Raw genomic sequence first — 20,126 nt, 5'->3', positions numbered from 1 at the left:
CTTAGCTAATGTTTGCTAATAGTTATGCTAATAGGTATGCTAACAATGCTAGTAGCCTTAGACAACAACCCCTAAATACGCTAATTTCAACCCTCCCCATGTCTTCCAGCCCTGCTCTCCTTCACTCATCTGCTCCTATAGCTATTTGAGGCTCACGTTGTCATGAAAGCTTGATAGTGTCTATTACTATGATAGTGTCTTGCCGTGTAGCCTATAAAACGGCACATATCACAAAGTTCAGCTAGCAATGGTTACTATCAAAGCTTGCTAGTTAATCTTGTTAAAATTAGTTTAAATTTGTTTTCAACTAAATTAGACACACACGCTAACACACACTAGTGCTGATCACGGAGGGGCTGGGACGGTTGTGTGAACTGTGTGTGTGTGTGTGTGTGTGTCCACACAGGTGCTGATCTCGGAGGGGCTGGGGCGGTTCGCTCAGGACCCGTCGTTCATCGAGGTGACGAAGCACGAGCTGGCGGACGCGTGCGACATGACGATCGAGGAGATGGAGAGCGCCGCCGACAACATCCTCAACGGCAACGCGCAGCCCAGCGCCAACGGCAACCTGCTCTCCTTCATCCACTGCAGGGGGGACGTGGACGCGGGCGAGCCGGGCAGCCCAGCCGAGAGCCCCGACGCCGGGGAGCAGCAGCAGCTGCTGGGGGGGGGCAGCCTGGAGGACCAGGACGCCGAGCTGGAGCTAGCGCTGGGGCTAGCGGAGGGGCTAGCGGAGGGGGGGGGGCAGCGGAACAGCGGCCTGCTGGACGACGAGGACATGGAGTGTGTGACCAGCTTGTAGGGACGGAGACACACAGCGAGCGAGCGTGTGTGTGTGTGTGTGTGTGTGGCGGGGGGGGCGGCGGGGGGGGAGAAACACTGGCCTGTGATGCAGGGGACTGAGTGTGTTTCTGGGTTGGCCGGGGTCACGACCCCTCGACCCCCCCACCCCGCTCACTACACCCTACGCCACCTCGCAATCTTCCTTTTTCTGATAGGCTGGACCCAACTCTGGCGGCCAATAGGATGAACTCTTAGTTGAAACAAAGACAAATGATACATATTTATTTTAGGGTTACTATGCCAACTGTAAGGTATTGGAAATGAGGAGTTTCGTTTTCTCTCTTGTAAGTATGTCTGTGTGAGGATATGTCTATGCGCGTGTGTTTGTGTGGAGGGTGTGTGTGTGTGTGTGTGTGTGTGTGTGTGTCTCTGAAGTGCCTCACAGTTCTTATGCCCTGCAGATGATAGATGTTAGGATTAGGGAAGCAAAAAAGAAACAGTCCCTGCCCACTCCCACAGAGGAAGAGTGGAAATAAGTGTGTGTGAATGTGTGTGTGTGTGTGTGTGTGTGTGTGAGTGTGTGTGTGTGTGTTAGCTGTAGTGGCCGCTTGGAGCTCCGTATGTGCTGGTCAGTCCACACACGTGTGTGTGTGTGTGTGTGTGTGTGTGTGTGTGTGTGTGTGTTAGCTCTAGTGGCCGCTTGGAGCTCCGTATGTGCTGGTCAGTCCACACGTGTGTGTGTGTGTGTGTGTGTGTGTGTGTGTGTGTGTTAGCTGTAGTGGCCGCTTGGAGCTCCGTATGTGCTGGTCAGTCCACACGTGTGTGTGTGTGTGTGTGTGTGTGGAGGTCGGCGGGGTGAGCAGGAGGCTTTGCTCAGTGTGCTCCAGCTGCACCACCCGCTCTGCTCCACAGGGGGCGCCGCTGCTCCACTCAGGAGGACCTCAGGAGGTGCGGCCGCTCGGACCCAGCGGGACCGGACCCTGAGACGGACTCGGACATCCGCGGCTCGACCCAGCAGGGACTCCACCAGGACGCTGACTCCTCCCCTTTTCTCGTTGGCCCCACCCATCTCCGCCTGGACCCACACTTCCTCCTCTCTGCTGATGTCATTTCCTGCCTTTGCCACACCCTCCCCCGCCCCCCCCACTTGGACCACTCCACCCTCAGCTCCCACAGCTTCCTCCTCCTCTTCCTCCTCCTCTTTTTCCTCATCCTCTTCCTCCTCTTCCTCCTCCTCCTCCTCCTCCTCCTCCTCCTCCTCTGCGTTTGCACAGTGCTGGGTGCTGCTGCTCTGTCTGGACTCCTCTGGTTTGCTTTCCTGTTGATGCTTTTGTTTTGGTCAGTTTAGCGTTTCGTTTACTTCCTGTTGTTGTTGTTGTTTTTGTTTTCCCTGGTTGCGTTGACCGGTGGCGGAGGAGCGCGAGCTGACGTGTCCCCTGCTGCGGTCGTCACATGTAGAGACTCACGTGTCAGAATGGACTTATTTATTTATTTATTTCTTCCTGACACAAAATGAGTGTGTGTGTGTGTGTGTGTGTGTGTGTGTGTGTGTGTGTGGCATGGGTGAATCCTGCGCACCAGCCAGTTACCTGAGGTAGCAGAGAAGTGGCGTCCCACACAGGCCAGGTGTGTGACGAGACGTGACGTGACGCGGTGCGACTCGCGTGGTGTCGCTGAGAGGCTTCCTTCCAAGGCTTCTGTCCTGATTGCTGCTCTCATCTTCTTGATTGTTGTTCAGAATAGTGAACTACTGAGATGTGTTTGTTTGTTTGTTTGTTTGTTTGTTTGTTTGTTTGTTTATGTTGGTTATCTCCTATGCTTTTCCTTCTGCTCTCTGTAAAGGGTCTCGGAGCCCCAGAGGGGTTCTGATGTTCTGATGTGCGCTGTAACGCCCGCCACCATTCCCATGTAGTCGTCATGGTAACACTAACGCAGCCTCACGTTGAGGTGTTGCTATGGTAGCACCACGCCCTTCCTGATATGACTCCGCCCCTCCGGAAGTCCACCAGGACGCGGCTACACCACATGAAACAATGCATTCTGGGAAAAGAGGAGGGGCTTTCGGGGCAACTGTTTATTTAGAGAACATTCTTCAGGGACAGCAGTGGGTTGATCTTGGGGAAGTTAAGAGACACTTTCTAATGTAGTTCACAGGGCTAACGACGACATTAGTACAGAATATACCATTACTATTCTTATTATTATAATCACTCTGTTCATAATGCTAATTCTAGATTTTCATGGGGTGGCCTAGCCCCGTATGCATGTCACACACTCACTCGAGCGCACACTACCATAGCCTCAGAAAGAGTTCCTGATCTCACACACTCACTCGAGCACACACTACCATAGCCTCAGAAAGAGTTCCTGATCTATTATGCAAATATGGTGTTCCTGCGGCTGACTCGCCGTGTGGTTGTCATGGGAACAGCACACCGTGTGGTCAAGACTGAGATGGACCCGTCTGTCGCACCAAACATACCCGCGATCTTTTAAAACGTTCCACCGGTCACCAGACATACACGCGATCTTTTAAAACGTTTCACTGGTCACCAGACATACACGCGATCTTTTAAAACGTTTCACTGGTCAACCGAAGGTCGTGTGTTTCTGTTTTTAAAACATTTCACTAGTCAACGGAAGGTCGTGTGTTTCTGTTTTTAAAATGTTTCACTGGTCATGTATTTCTTTTTTTTCTGTGGTGACCACTGCAGTGTGAGCCTTCACCTGAGCAAGATCTTGACACAGAGATCCTGATCTACAGTAGACTCAAACACCTGAGATCACACACACCTAATCTAAACACACACATCTGATGGGGATCATCAGACAGATCTAGCAACACACACTTGATTCAGAGAGAGAGTGAAGGTTTATGCTGCAGTGGAGTGTGTTTGTGTGGTGAAGGTTTACACTGTGGTGTGTGTGTGTGTGTGTGTGTGTGTGTGTGTGTGTGTGTGTGTGTATGGTGAAGGTTTACACTGCGGTGTGTCCACCCCTGGAAGAAGCCGTGTCGGCATGTAGCTCCTGACCCCCTGTGTGTGCTGATACCCACTGCTCCGTCCACTCCACTGTTATGCTGTGTGTGTGTGTGTGTGTGTGTGTGTGTGTATGTGTGTGTGTGTGTTTCTTTGCCAAGCTGAACATACCTGGCACGAGTGTGTGTGGGTGGATGAGTATGTGTGAGTGTGTGTTTGCGTGGGCATGTGTGTGAGGAAAGCGTGTTAATCGGTGTGTGTGTGTGTGTGTGTGTGTGTGTGTGTGTTTGGTTCAGCACGTGCAGGGTTTCCTTTGTGAGTGAGTGGGTGTATACCTGCATACCACAAGATATGCAAAAACAATGCAATAACAACTATGACTGTAAACAGAATCATGAAGAATTATAGCTGTTAAAAATATCGTTAAAAGAGAAAAAGTATCAGAGATAATATATTCAGAAGTATTAGTATCGTAATTGTTATACTTGAATTCAGGTGCATTCAGTATTTAAAGTATATATCATTGTGCCAGGCCATTTAGACGCCATAGATTTGCTCTCGTTAAAGACCACTAGTTCTTTCTCTTCTGTTGGGATTAATAGTTGTACATTCTTGCATGGGGTTCCTTTGATCACGTCGGTTCTGATGTTCCGTTGAGTTCCCTCTTTCTTGCATCTTTCTTCCTTTCTTTACGTCGTTTCTCCGGCCGCGAGAGGAATGTGTACTGAGATTGAGGATAGTCGTTTTATTTTTTTAATACCAGTTGTACATAGTAAGTGAGATGTGTAAGTCCCGCAGCTGTGGGCAGGATGCTGGTGGTGTTGAAATGATTTTGCATATCTTGTGCACATTTAGCTCCCAGATGGCAGCACGCTTCTTTGAGACGTTTGAAAACGTTCCGACCAACCAGATATTTTACTTTTCACATTTTGACCAATCAGATGTTTTACTTTTTACATTTTTGACCAAGTGTATTTTCCCCTTCCGTTTTCCTTTACAATAGGGTTATACTGAGCATATAAAGTTCTTATTTATTTTTTTGAGAAATAAATAGATTAACAGTTGTATCAGATTCACACACCACACACACAGACACATACACACACACACACTCAATCGTGCCATTGTTTTATAGCGTGTTGATTCTTACTATGTAGGTGTCTGTTGAGATGGGGAGCAGGTTGACGTTGAGCCAGAGGTCTCTTGCTGCGTGATTAGCCAGCATCTGACCAGATGATCCATATTACATATTGCATCTGACCACACAACCCCTCTCTTATAGCATTTTACACAGGCATCCGCCTTGGCCTACTAAAGACCAGATGATCACTATAGTGTTTAACGCAGGCATCTACCGGGCCTACTAAAGCCCTGCCGTCACCTCAGTACTCCTCTGTTCACAGTGACAATCTGGGAAGGCATCTGTCAGTTAGAGATTCAGCACGAGAAGAATGTATTCTGTACGGGAGCGCGTGTGCTTTCCTGATCTAGGGTGATTCATGTGAGTTGTCCGATTTTAACTCTGCCCGGTCAGAGACCGAAAGGATCACCTGCATGTCCCATTGACAGTCAACTAACTTGTGACTGCATATTTTTATACCATACATATCCCCCTATATAAATCTCGAGTGTATACTGAATGTCAGGGTAAGGTTGGTGTATCTTTAGAATGTGTATAGTATTTTGTACAGATAGAAGTTGAAGTGTTATCTGTCCATAGGGCTTGTAAAGAAGCGATTTGACTTGACAAAGCTAATGTTAGTGTGGGTAGCCTGCTGCTAATATTAGCGTGGGTAGCCTGAAGCTAATCTTAGCAAGGGTAGCCTACTGCTAAATTTAGCGTGGGTAGCCTGAAGCTAATCTTAGCGTGGGTAGCCTGGAGCTAGTGTTAGCGTGGGTAGCCTGGAGCTAGTGTTAGTGTGGGTAGCCTGGAGCTAGTGTTAGTGTGGGAAGCCTACTACTGGCCAGGCGTCGGACAAAGAGGAACGCGATGCAGGACCTATGAGGCGGAGATGAAGAGCTTTTATTTGTCCCAACCCAAAAAGTATTTTAAAAAATAATAATAATATTAATAGAAATGGCAAAACAGTGTTCCTGCGTGAAGGGAATGGAGCTGCTACCAGCGATGCTCAGGCAGTCGCCGTGTTTAATGTTGGATTTGCTGATCTGTTGTACTGCACTCACACACATGACCAGTAGGGGGCGCGAGGCCCATGACGGGCCTGTATTTGGACGTTAGCCTTGCACAAGGTCAAGGTCAGTCCAGGAGGTTTGTGATCCATTTGGTGTTTACTTGTACCGTACATGGTCCGGGGTTGAAGATTGTTGAGAAATAGCCGGCATATTTTATGGAGAGTATTTTAAAAGATGGAGTTGTATGAATAAATCACATATATTTTATAATCTTATTATTATATATGCAAATATAAAAAATATCTATTTACCATAGAGGGAGAAACATATATCTTTAAGAATGAAATAGTAGCTGGACAGATCAATCTGACTTTGCCTTTTAAACCCCTGGATGGTCGGTGTTGGAAAGATGATATTTTAGCCACTTTATGCCAACCTCATCACTGCATGCTGTGTTTAACCCCTACCGTAGCCTAGTTTAATTTAGCATAGCCTTCCATAGCGTAGCCTAGGCCCCAGGTCATGGTTTTGAATTATAGTGCCTTCCTGCACATCGGACCTTCGGAAATTTCTGACCTCCGATAGCATCGGATTGGATATTTTGCTCGGAGACTCGTGCGGAAGTTTTGTGCCCCGAGGTGTCCGACTTGACGTCACTATCATCTTCGCCAACCACGACAGCCTCCCTTGAAACAACACGAGGTGCATTTCACTGTCATTACGAATAGGCAAGGTAATTTGTCACTAAATTAACAACACAGATAGAAACACTTGCCCGAGACCTTTTCCTTCTTGCTCAACCATAGTAAGCAGTTCTAATAATGTATTTTTGCGTTTCCTGTATTTATTTTCCGAACTGATCTCATGAACACACTTTTTTTGGAGGTCGGGACTTTTTAAAGGCGGGTCCTCCGAGGTTCCGAGCTGCATGAAGGCACTGTCTTGGTTAGCTTCACCTAGTTTAGCATAGCCTTGTCTAGCTGAAGCCAAATCCCAACCCACACTTTAGGTTAGCTTTGGTTAGCTTTACTCATCCTACCATAGCCTTGCCCATAGCATAACCCAGGCCTTGCTCATAGTTTAAGTTAGCCCTGGTTAGCTTTCGTTAGGTTAGCTTGTCTTAACCTATTTTCGCTGCTTGTCTGGGTTTATGATCATCTGTGGGTGTCCATGTGCATCTACAAGAGAAACTAGTGATGCAGTGTTAGCATAGCAGATGGGCTTTCTACAGGTGCGGCTATCTTAGCTGTGCTTTGACCTTTCTGAGGTCCTTAAGCCCTTCCCTTTGACCTTTGAGACTTGATTGACAGGAGCTGTTACTGCCACTGCGCTACCCACCCACCTTCCCACACACACACGCACACACACACACACACACACACACACACACACACATGTTAAAGTGTAGCATTGAGCGCCTTCTGTTAATGACTGTTAATTTACAATGTTGTTAATTTACAATGTTTAAAGAATCATAACTACTGCAATCCTTCCCATATTACTATCATTATTATTAGTCAAGTTCCTAGAAATGCAAGCATTCCCATATTACTATCATTATTATTATTATTATTATTATTAGTCAAGTTCCTAGAAATGCAATAATGAACATTTTCAGACTACATAATTTGTGCACTTCTGCACAGACCAAATGTCATATGAATCCCCTTGCGTCCACACACACACACACACACACACACACTTACATGCACTCACATACACACTGCCCTTGAATGGGTCCCATCACTAGTACCTCAGCAGTAATGTGGTGACCAGTCTTAACAGCCAAAAGGATCCTGTCATGAGTGAGGAATAGTCTATTAGCCTTTGATGCCTGGGGGCTGGTTTCTCTGTGGATTATCCAGGCTGGATCAGTCGAGCTCAGATCTAGATGCTGTTGTTATTTTTTCATGGACCAGTTATTTGTGTGCTTATTGATTGATAGTCTTGTTGATGGGGTCTGGTTTGAGTTCTTTGGGCTCATAACAGCCCTTATTGATTGATACTGTCTTGTTGATGGGCACTGGTTTGAGTTTGTTGGGCTCCTGACAGGCCTTATTGATTGAGACTGTCTTGTTGATGGGGTCTGGTTTGAGTTTGTTGGGCTCCTGACAGGCCTTATTGATTGAGACTGTCTTGTTGATGGGGTCTGGTTTGAGTTTGTTGGGCTCCTGACAGGCCTTATTGATTTAGACGGTCTTGTTGATGGGCACTGGTTTCAGTTTGTTGGGCTCCTGACAGGCCTTGTTGTTGTTTGTCCTCTGTCTGGACTGTAAATAGATTAGCGCTCTCAGCATAGCCCTGTCAGGTCGTCTTGATGTTTTGACTGAATAATGTCAACATGTAGTTTTTCACAGATAAACTTGAAGTGGAAGTGACACGATGTCATGGCTGGATTATGTTGAGTATGCTTACAACACGACCTGGCTGGACTGTGTTGAGTATGCTAACACGTTCCTACAGTGTAGAGTTGTGCAGATGAAGGGCGGATTGGTGGAGTTCTACTCTGGATCATAGCCTGACCTGGTTCTGAAAAAAGTTGAGGGTTCGTTGCTCTCCTGGACCATATGGAGGGAAAGCTGTTCTATGGGGACCGGCGGAGGAAAAGGGGGTTCCATCCGTTCTGTAGCACGTTAGCGGAAGAAAATGGGATTCCATCCGTTCTGTAGCACGTTAGCGGTAGGGAAGGAGATCCCGTTGGTTGTTTTGGGCTTAGCGGTTGGAAAGCCAGTTCTGTTGGTGGATGATTGCTGCTCTGTGTTGTAAGGCAGGTCATGAGGGTCAACTCTGGTGATCTGCGGAGCAACGTGCGCTTTCTCGTGAGCTCTATCTCACCGTCACTGCAATGCCATATTGAGACGACTTGCACACACACGACACACTTCAGCACCCCACGAGTTATTTAGGATGTACATAGAGACACGACGGGAGAATCTAACATATTTTAGTCAGCCATTCTCTCTCTTTTTTTTCCAAGGAGAAACATAACTTGCTGCGTGTCCTACCATCTGCCCACAGACAGGGGGCAGTGTAGAGCAGCGCGTCCGACACGCACACACATGGCGCTGATTTAGGCTGTCGCTATGGAAACCTACCCCTGTGAGATTAACGCTGACGACTTGCTCAGTCACTGACCTGTTCCCACGGAGGTCCCTGCAGCACGGTGACCTCTGAACTCTGAACCCTGACCCCTGCTCTCGTGAGCGCCTCTGCATGGGGTGCGCTGGACTTTTCCAAACACGGTCTGGGGATGATTTGGGGGTTTAGTTGTTTTTTTTTTTTGTTTTGCTTTGTTTTCATTCTTTCATTAAGATTTTAAAAAGGGAAAGAAATAATAATAAAGGAATCAAAGTATTCAATCACTTTTCTACTCCTATTTTCAAAAAAAAGTGAAATGAAAAAAAAAAAAAATCTAAAGAAAAAGTTGAATTTGTAAATATGTTCTGTACAGGTTGGGTCTGTACGCGTAAGTCTGTCCTTGGTGGCAGAGTCTGTCTTGCTTATAACGCACGCTACCAATAAATAAAAAAGGAAAAAACTATTATTTAGGCTGTATGGTCCTTGAAAGCAAGTTTTAAACTTAATCTATGATGTATATTCCTGTAACATTGCATTTTTATCTGAGGAATGATGTTATTAAAAAATATTGCAAATAAATTGAATTTCCTAGAGTCTATGCTTTTTGACTGTGTTCCTGTAGACAGACACATTCACACCTATAATAGTACATGAACTTACTCCACACATATCACACCCACAGTACATCGTGACTGACAGTGGAACACACATCAGACCTGTATCATGATTCATGACTGACAGTGGAACTCATTCACACCTGTATTGTGACTGACAGTGGAACACATTCACGCCTATATTGTGACTGACAGTGGAACACATTCACGCCTGTATTGTGAGTACATTGATATACATTACATGTAGCAGATGCTTTTTTGACATACATACGCCAACTATATTACAAGGGATTAGAGCAACTACTGTAGGGGTTAAGTGCCTTGCTTGAGTGCTCCTTGACCACTGCACTATCACCACACACACACACACACACACACTACCAATTAGAACTTATAAGTAAAGAAATGCTGATGAATCCTTCTAAACTCTCTAAGTCCTTCGTCAGTGTGACTTTACTGTATGTAATGTGGCCTCATGTAGATCCCTTGAGAACACTTGAACATCTGGCGATAGTGCTGCTCTATTCTGGGACTAGCAGACCCACTCAGGCCTGGCAATGCAAATACAAGTTTCCCCCACAGACTGCTCTGTTTCCTGGCTCACACCTTCAGGCACAAACAGTCACTACTGTACTTTCACTAGGACGTGGCATTGCATGTTAGGACAGGTCAACTCAGGTATTCCAGGACATGTCATTTTGTTTTTTTTCTGCTGGTGGTGAATGGTAGTGAATCACAGTGATTGGATGAACAGATGTAATGGACATAATAAGATACATGCTGTTCATGTGCCAATCAATCAATCAATCAATCAATCAATCATTCAACCAGTCTCTGAGTCTCTCTCTCTCTCTCTCTCTAGCTGTCTTCTGAGACATGGCATGATGTATCTTTAAACTGTTTCATTCACACTGTGTGAGGGACCCCCAGAGCAACACCAACACCAACACCAAACTACCACTAGGTGGTGCTGTTGGACTGAAGATGTGTTTGCAGAATAAACCTCTCTGGTCTTGGAGTCCTACTGCATGCAGATAACCAGGGCCGTGTCACCAGCATACTGTATGAGACGTCTTCATAACCAGGGCCGTGTCACCAGCATACTGTATGAGACGTCTTCATAACCAGGGCCGTGTCACCAGCATACTGTATGAGACGTCTTCATAACCAGGGCCGTGTCACCAGCATACTGTATGAGACGTCTTCATAACCAGGGCCGTGTCACCAGCATACTGTATGAGACGTCTTCATAACCAGGGCCGTGTCACCAGCATACTGTATGAGACGTCTTCATAACCAGGGCCGTGTCACCAGCATACTGTATGAGACGTCTTCATAACCAGGGCCGTGTCACCAGCATACTGTATGAGACGTCTTTATCATGTTCAGCAGTGCATTGAGCATGTGGTGAGAGAGGAACTCACATCTCTAACAGCTAAACTCATGGAGCTCCTGCAGTTTGCCTACTGAGTCAGTAGAGATGTGGAGGATGCCACTCTCACAGCTCACACTCAGGATGCAGTAGATGGTGATCTATGGCATATGATCATCATCATATTATCATCCCATAACTTCTCACCACAACATGGATGCTGAAGAGTAATCAGTACTTCAGTGCAGATCAACTCCTGGTCCTGTCATGCTGTTCTGGAGGAATATTTGCATGTAGATGTTGATTTGCATGAATGGAGAGTTGGATATTTATATCAGTGTGTGATCAAAACGCTTTAGAGCAACAGAGATCCTGTCGTCACTGTAGAGAATTTATTACAACACAATAATGATGACACCCATCCTCATAGCCTTCTGGACATTTGCCTTCTGTGTTAAAGGTAAGAAACTGACAACATTTGTTCCATCACAGAGTTACTGTTTTGCGTGTGTGATGGTGTGTGAGCCGGGTTTTTATGATGATTCTCTTTTTCTACAGAGTCCTATGGACAGGTCACTGTGACTCAGACTCCTGCAGTGAAAGCTGTTCAACAGGGAGGATCAGTCACTCTGAACTGTAAAACCAGCAGTGATGTGTATGATGCAGGGACATCCAGTTCTAATTATCCACGATTAGCCTGGTACCAACAGAAACCTGGAGCAGCTCCTAAACTCCTGATCTATTTTGCCAAAACACTTCAGTCTGGGACTCCATCCAGATTCAGTGGCAGTGGAACTCACCGTGACTTCACTCTGACCATCAGTAATGTCCAGGCTGAGGATGCAGGAGATTACTACTGTCAGAGTTACCATGTTGTCAGCAGTAAAGCAGTGTTCACACAGTGCTAAAGCGCCGTACAAAAACCTCCTTCAGTCAGGCTCCACATGACTGCACTGCTGCTGCTGGAGCTCACTGCAGGTGGAGAGCAGAGCAGAAGTGATGGGGGTGGGGGTGGGGGTGGTGGGGTTGGGGGTTGGTGGTCTGATTGCTCAAGTGAACACACTGACGATCATCCCAATCAGGAGAGATGGGGGGTGCTGAGTGCACTACTGCTGCAGATGGAGAGGAGAGTTCAGCCTGTGTGGACTGTCCACCTCTGTGGTTCACATGAGGACCCATATGTCCACTGCATGTTCCCACTATGTGGCCATCACCAGATGCAGATGAAGGGGATCTCTGCAGTGTAGTGCAGTCTCTTCACTGCTCTAAAAGGAGATGAACTGAACCATGGGACTGTGGGACTGAGCAGCACTGGTGATGTCAACTGGGGGGCAGGTCATCCACAGTGACCCCCTCTACCCACCTGCCCTCAGTCCACTGCTGCTGTCCGTGGTGCTGAAGCTCCTCCATCTTCCCTCAGTGTCCCTACCGGGCAGGAGGCAGCAGGCTGCTCCTGTTAGCTGCTGATTGGCTCTGAGTGTTGAGCTGTGGCTGTGAGCTTGACTGGTTACAGGAGTGAACTCATAGGATCAGTTCAGTTGACCATCGACTGCCCTGCCATAGACAGGCCTGTAGCAGGCTTCACCTCAGCAGGTCTTCCCTGGTGCAGTGGTGCAGTATTGTGCTGCCTGACTGGGAAACGATTGGGCAGATTTGGCATCCATCTTAGATTTGAGAGAAAGATTGTGTTTACACCACCATCATCTTAGATGTAGCAGGATTATATATCTCCACCAGCACCATCTGAAGTATGGCGAGAATTGTCCAAAATAAAGGGATGTAGCATCTGACATACATACCGTATAATGATCTGAATAAAGTAAAAAGAGATGCTATATGTTTAAAAAATAATCTATTTCTCAAACAGTGATGAGTAACAGATGCACCACCTCCCCCTGTAGCACCTGCAGTGAGCTCCAGCAGCAGCAGTGCAGTCATGTGGAGCCTGACTGAGGGAGGTTTTTGTACGGCGCTTTAGCACTGTGTGAACACAGCTTTACTGTTGATAACATTTGCACTCTGACAGTAGTAAACTCCTGCATCCTCAGCCTGGACATTACTGATGGTCAGAGTGAAGTCACGGTGAGTTCCAGTGCCACTGAATCTGGATGGAGTCCCAGACTGAAGTGTTTTGGCACTATAGATCAGGAGTTTAGGAGCTGCTCCAGGTTTCTGTTGGTACCAGTTTAACTCAAGTGATGACATCCCTGCATTATGCACATCCCTGCTGGTTTTACAGTTCAGAGTGACCGATCCTCCCTGTTGAACAGCTATCACTGCAGGAGTCTGAGTCACAGTGACCTGTCCATAGGACTCTGTAGAAGAATGAAAATCATAATTAAATTTCTGACAAACACATTCAAATAGCTCCTCCGTTGGAGAGAAATCAGTTCTTACCTTTAAAGCAGAAGGCAAAAGTCCAGAAGGCTATGAGGATGGGTGTCATCATTATTGTGTTATGATGCATTCTCTAGGTCTAGAATGATGACAGAATCTCTGTTACGCTAAAACATTTCGAACACACAATGATATAAATATCCAACTAGAGCTGTCATCCATTCATGCAAATCAACTCCATCAACTGTATATGCAAATATTGCTCCAGAACAGCATGAAAGGCTGAATATGCACTGAAGCACTGATTATTCATAACTTAAGCATCCACCTTGTGGTGAAAAATGAAAGAATGTAGTGATGGTGAACAGATAGATTGTGCTGTAATGTATGGATGTAAACCATTGACTTTATCCAGAGGAGTGAGAATGGTATCCTCCTCCAGATCTTAGCTGGTTCACGAGGATAAACTACATGAGCTCCATGAACTTATCTGTGTGCCATGAGAGTTCATCACTCATCACACACTCCAGGCATTTATATCATCTGCGCTTGAGGGCCATCAGTCAGAAGTCACTGAGAGATGTTGCATGTGTTGTGCTGTTTAAAGGGATATTCCGCCATTTTTGGAAATAGGCTCATTTTCCACCTCCCCTCGAGCAAAACAATCGATATTTACCTTGTTACCGTTCATCCAGCCATTCTGTGAGTCTGGCGATACAACTTTTAGCTTCAGCCTAGCATAGATCATTGAATCGGATTAGACCATTAGCTTCTCGCCTGCTAGCTTCATGTTTAAAAGTGACTAAGATTTCTGGTCATTTTCCCATTTAAAACGTGTCTCCTCTCAAGTTAGAAAGTGCAATAAGACCAACTCAAAATGAAACCTGCCGTTTTTCTAGGCTGATTTGACATGGAACTACACTCTCATCTGGCATAATAATCAAGGCAACTTGCAAACTACTGGCACTACTACTGCTTGTTTTCTATGGGGACTATTTTCAGATGCTGCGTACGATATCACTGCGCCTATGGTACGTTTGACTGGGGGACTGGGGGACCAAACTGGTGTTGAGGAACATCTAGAATATCTGTGTGGATAAAAACAGGTCCCAGTTGGGTGGCACAGATCCCTTCCCATGAGGCCATGTGGCCCGGGAGCTTAGTGGAGGAGCAGCCATCTCTTTTGGTTCCATTGGGGCACCAGCAGCCGTCTCTTTTGGTTCCATTGAGGTGATTCCTGCAGAGTCACACTCATCGATGTAGTTGTGAGTATCAAACCCAGAATAGAACATGCAAATCAGCTGACCAGGGTCATCACACTGAGGGGCTACTTTGTGTTTTCTACCTTCACTGTGTTCAGTTCCATCAACACTGAGAGCAGCAGTCAGTTTCACTCAGGAAATGTCATTTCCATACACGTGTCAGTTGAGTTTGCATGAGGGTCACAGGTCTAGTTTGATTTATAGCCACGTCTTCATGGGTGAGAACTGATTCTCATAGTGGACAACTCAACAATGACTTCCATCTTCATGTTCCTCTCGACACTTGTCCTCTGCTGTCAGAGTAAGTTCTATACATTTAGTTTTATTTAGTATTAATGCACAAACATGTGTGAAGGTGTATGTGTCTGATTTCTGACTGCTATTAGTATTTCTCTGATTGTTCCATGTCTTCTCCACAGAGTCCTATGGACAGGTCACTGTGACTCAGACTCCTGCAGTGAAAGCTGTTCAACAGGGAGGATCAGTCACTCTGAACTGTAAAACCAGCAGTGATGTGAATGATGCAGGGAGGTCGCAGCCTGATTTGTTCTGGTACCAACAGAAAGCTGGAGCCGCTCCTAAACTCCTCATCAAATATGTCAAGGAGCTGGTGTCTGGGACTCCATCCAGATTCAGTGGCAGTGGAACTCACCGTGACTTCACTCTGACCATCAGTAATGTCCAGGCTGAGGATGCAGGAGTTTACTACTGTAAGAGTCGTCATCAAATCAGCGGTCAATACGTGTTCACACAGTGCTAAAGCGTTGTACAAAAACCTCCCTCAGTCAGGCTCCACATGACTGCACTGCTGCTGCTGGAGCTCACTGCAGCTGCTACAGTTTGTGTGTGTGTGTGTGTGTGTGTGTGTGTGTGTGTGTGTGTGTGTGTGTGCGACGTGCGTGCATGCGTGTGTGATTGTGTGTGTGTGTGTGTGTGTGTGTGTGTGTGTGCTTCTCCCTTAAGGTGTTGCTGCTGAGACATTAAACCGCTTTGGGAGTCATGTGTGATTATTGCAGCAGAATGCACGTTAACTACATATAACTATGATATTATATAAAATCTCATAGAACTTTAACATTCCTCATGCAGATAAGAGATAAAATCCAATCAGGCTGCAGTTTAAGACAAATCAGGGCGCTACGGACTCTGATGCCCAACACACACTCAACACACACTCAGATGCCCAACACTCAGATGCCCAATACACACCCAACACACACTCAGATGCCCAATACACACTCAACACACACTCAGATGCCCAATACACACCCAACACACACTCAGATGCCCAATACACACTCAACACACACTCAGATGCCCAATACACACCCAACACACACTCAGATGCCCAATACACACTCAACACACACTCAGATGCCCAACACACACTCAACACACACTCAGATGCCCAACACACACTCAACACACACTCAGATGCCCAATACACACTCAACACACACTCAGATGCCCAATACACACTCAACACACACTCAGATGCCCAACACACACTCAGATGACCAACACACACTCAATACAATTCAAACACCTTAAGGGGTTGCATGAGAAATGTGTGTAAGATTGTATCAAAGGCCTTCAAGAAAAAAGATAAGAGCCTGACACTGTCCTGAATCGGTATGATCTGGGAGACCAAAGATCAGGTCAATATTATTTGTTATAGGCCTATGACTGTTTTTCATTAAACCAGATTGAGTTTCTAATATGATATCATCATGGCCTTTCATTTTTAGCCCTTTTGTATGAACCTAATAAGGTAACATTTTATTGCCCTCAGTCCACTGCTGCTGTCCGTGGTGCTGAAGCTCCTCCATCTTCCCTCAGTGTCCCTACCGGGCAGGAGGCAGCAGGCTGCTCCTGTTAGCTGCTGATTGGCTCTGAGTGTTCAGCTGTGGCTGTGAGCTTGACTGGTTACAGGAGTGAACTCATAGGATCAGCTCAGTTGACCATCGACTGCCCTGCCATAGACAGGCCTGTAGCAGGCTTCACCTCAGCAGGTCTTCCCTGGTGCAGTGGTGCAGTATTGTGCTGCCTGACTGGGAAACGATTGGGCAGATTTGGCATCCATCTTAGATTTGAGAGAAAGATTGTATTTACACCACCGTCATCTTAGATGGCGCAGGATTATATATCTCCACCAGCACCATCTGAAGTATGGTGAGAATTGTCCAAAATAAAGTGATATAGCATCTGACATACAGTACATACAGTATAATGATCTGAATAAAGTCAAAAAAGATGCTACAGTATATGTTTAATAGTCTATTTCACAAACAATGATGAGTACACCAGATGCACCACCTCCCCCTGTAGCAGCTGCAGTGAGCTCCAGCAGCAGCAGTGCAGTCATGTGGAGCCTGACTGAGGGAGGTTTTTGTACGGCGCTTTAGCACTGTGTGAACACACCACCGCTATGGTAACTCTGACAGTAACGTGAGCTTATGTAATATATTAAAAGTTTAGGAGCTTCTCCAGAGTTCTGACGGTACCAGGAGAGGTAGCTGCCTGAGCTGGAGCTGCTGGTTCTGCAGTTGAGTTTGATGGTTTGTCCCACAGAAACAGCTTCCACTGCTGGAGTCTGAGTCACACTGATCTGGCCCCTGCACTCTGAAACATTTCAAATATTTTAATGCCATTTGGTAAGTAAAACACATCTCAAATAATACATTTCAGTTAGCAAAAACCCCTCACAAAATATAACTTTGTGATTTTACCTGCAATACAGAGCAGGAGTGGCCAGAGGAATCTGATGAGAAAAGTCATTCTTGGTAGATTTGTGTTCTCCAAATGATGGTGTTCTAGTCCTCCTCTCTCTGAGATATAAAGCTCTCAAGAGCTAAATGCTCCGTTTGGTTATGCAAATTGAACTCCTTACTGACTGGTGCCTTCAGTTCCCCACCCTTGGAACAAGAACAGAGAATCTGTACCACAGGCCAACTGTGCAAGCTTTTAAAATATTGTAATCTCTATTTTCCTGCAATAACTTTCACGTTAGCGTGGGTGACAGTAAGGACCACACAATGCTCATGTCCACAGCTGGACACTCCAGGGTAATAAAATGGAGAAATCTGAGTCTGGCAGGAATAACGCAACTGAATTTATAGTTCTGCTGAAATTATTATCATGTGGTTTTAAACGTGACTTTCTCCTCAGGTAAATCATACTCTTCCCCTTTAGAAGATGTAAGAATGTTAGGGCTACTTTAGACTGAAATAAAATCTAAACCTGAAATAATCCATGTCTGAATTTGTGATGTGCTGAAACACATGTTGCCCTCACTGTAACGGTATATTGCACTGCCAGTCACAGTCGCTGAGCTGTGAAGAGGTTTTTGAACAGCGTCTCTATGAGTCTGTATCACTGTGGTGGACTTTTGGTGGAGGCACAACACTCGATGTTGGAAGTAAGTGCTGCTTTCATCTTTAATGTAAAAGCTTTGTCTACATCTTTGTGCTTTGGTTTACAAAAAGTCCTCATCCGTGACATTTTGATTTATTCTGCAATGATATGCTTTTTAAAGACTTCAGTCATAAACCTGCCTCTGAGTTTGGTCATAATGTGAAATACTGAGTTAATTTTGTGTACTGGTGATTGGTGGAGAATCTAAGCCCCTGGTGTAATTAAGTAAGTAAGTAATTGGCAAATCGTTAGTGAATGAATTTTGTTGAAATATCAGAAATTGAAGATATGTTGCTTGTGCGCCTCAGAGGAGGTTTTTGTACGGCCACTGATAGTGTTTGTATCACTGTGGTACACGTTTGGAGGCGGCACTAAACTTGAGATTGGAAGTAAGTAAACGATCAAACATTTGGAGAATTCTATTCTACTCTATTCTGTTCTATTTTATCCTACTCTATACTACTCTATTGTACTCTATTCTATTCTACTGTACTGTATGGTAGGTCTAACCGGTAATCCATAGTAAGATGTGCTATTTACCCAGTGGAACATGTTGCCGTCTTTTTTTTTGTCTCATTGAAATACCGGCTCTTGATTTTTTAATTATATTTTTTAATTTTTATTTGTTCATTTAAAAGGGACAATGCACATCAATTGACATTCTTTGTTCACACTCAAAAAATGTGAATTACTTTTTTTTAGAAGATCCTGAATTCTGTTGTGATTATCTAAGACATCTAAGAAGCAGAACAGTAGACCAAAAAACTTGAAAAAAAAAAAAAATCAGTGTATTTTAAGATTTCACATTGAACTTGAATAAGACCTGGGCTACAATTGGAAGACAATTTGTTGGAGTTGGAATTAAGACTCTCTCAAACTGATGTGTAGAAGGAAAAGGCTAGACAGGGAGAATATCTCTTCTTCAACGTTGCTTTCCTCTGGGTGGACTGTTAGACTTTTCCCGTAACAGTGCAGAACTTGTGCTTTGGCCATAACTTTGTTTAGCAGCTCAAACTACTTTATTTTACTGTGATGTCCACTCTGTATATTAGTCTATTGTCTTCAGAACGTTGGTGATAGTAGCCTTTTAGATGTGATACTGTATCTGGTAACTGTGGAATTAGCTGCAACAGTATTGCCGTTTGTTTTTCTAATAAGATTTCCACAATATTTTATTCTGCTGTGAGTCTGAAATGGATGATCAGTTCCTTTAAACCTTAAACTTTGTGTATTTATTTGTTCAGACTCTTCTACACAATATTCTGTTGTTATCGCAAGTCTTCTTCTCTACAACGTATGGTGCTTTTATTTGTTCCAAGACATTTCTCTGCCGTTATCGCAAGTCTTCTTAGACTTATATTTCGAGCCAACTCGTTCATTTCACCAGTAGGCTATTGCATCAACCTGAACATCCTTGGTTAATATTCTGACTAAAAAATGATCCCTTGAACAAGAGCCAGTGTATCTCTAACACCATGTGGGCCTACTGTCATGTAGCATCTGTAATATCATGTGTAGAGAGTTGTTGATGTGTTTTACCAGACGACCTCTTTATTCCTCTCTCTACCTCTGTGGTTGATTTGTCAGGTGACACCCGTCCCAAAGTCACAGTCCTGCCCCCCCTGCACACCAGCGGGACTTCAGCCACGGTGATGTGCCTGGCTAACGGAGGCTTCCCGTCCAACTGGGCGCTGAGCTGGAAGGTAGATGGGAGCAGCAGGAGCGGGGAGACCAGTGTGTTTGGCCCACAGAAGGACGGCCTGTACAGCTGGAGCAGCACCCTGACCCTCCCTCTCCAGGAATGGAACCAGGGCCACGCAGTGACCTGCGAGGCAAAGCACGGCTCCCAGACCGTCACTGAGATCCTGAAGAAATCAGACTGCTCCTAGAGTCTCCTCTCCAATGGCTGCCATCAGCCTGATTTAAAGTGTGTCTGATAGGAACTCTTCATCTCTGATAGAAACTCTTCATCTCTGATAGGAACTCTTTTCTTTTAATTCTGTTAGTCAGCAGATCTGAGTGACTATTTCCATCGTTTTGATTTGATCATCTGAAATGTTTGCAGCTTTGAACTTGTAATGTTTTTCAAAAATGTTTTAATAAAGGAGTTTGATGATGAGAGACGGTATTCTTGTTCATTGCAATACTGAGAACC

General features: G+C 45.4%; 1 protein-coding gene and 1 gene segment (V, D, J or C); both read left to right on the top strand.

Annotated features, from left to right (window-relative positions):
* The window catches only part of cacna1c (calcium channel, voltage-dependent, L type, alpha 1C subunit), a 201,312-nt gene extending 200,510 nt beyond the window's left edge, over positions 1-802 (top strand). Inside the window, exon 48 of the mRNA XM_062517646.1 lies at positions 407-802. Coding sequence (XP_062373630.1) covers positions 407-802 — 396 coding nt within the window. The remainder of the gene's footprint in view (positions 1-406) is intronic.
* A 10,505-nt stretch (positions 803-11,307) lies between these two features.
* Positions 11,308-20,012, top strand: LOC134062492 (Ig kappa chain V-III region MOPC 63-like). The segment is given in 4 exon segments: positions 11,308-11,418; positions 11,517-11,833; positions 17,924-17,975; positions 19,559-20,012. Coding segments are annotated over 4 exon segments (723 nt in total).
* The last annotated feature ends 114 nt before the right edge of the window (positions 20,013-20,126 follow it).

Source organism: Sardina pilchardus, chromosome 17 (assembly GCF_963854185.1).
Source record: "Sardina pilchardus chromosome 17, fSarPil1.1, whole genome shotgun sequence".
NCBI lineage: Eukaryota > Metazoa > Chordata > Actinopteri > Clupeiformes > Clupeidae > Sardina > Sardina pilchardus.
The sequence above is the reverse complement of the archived record's forward strand: the minus strand, read 5'-3'. Positions and strand labels throughout refer to the sequence as shown.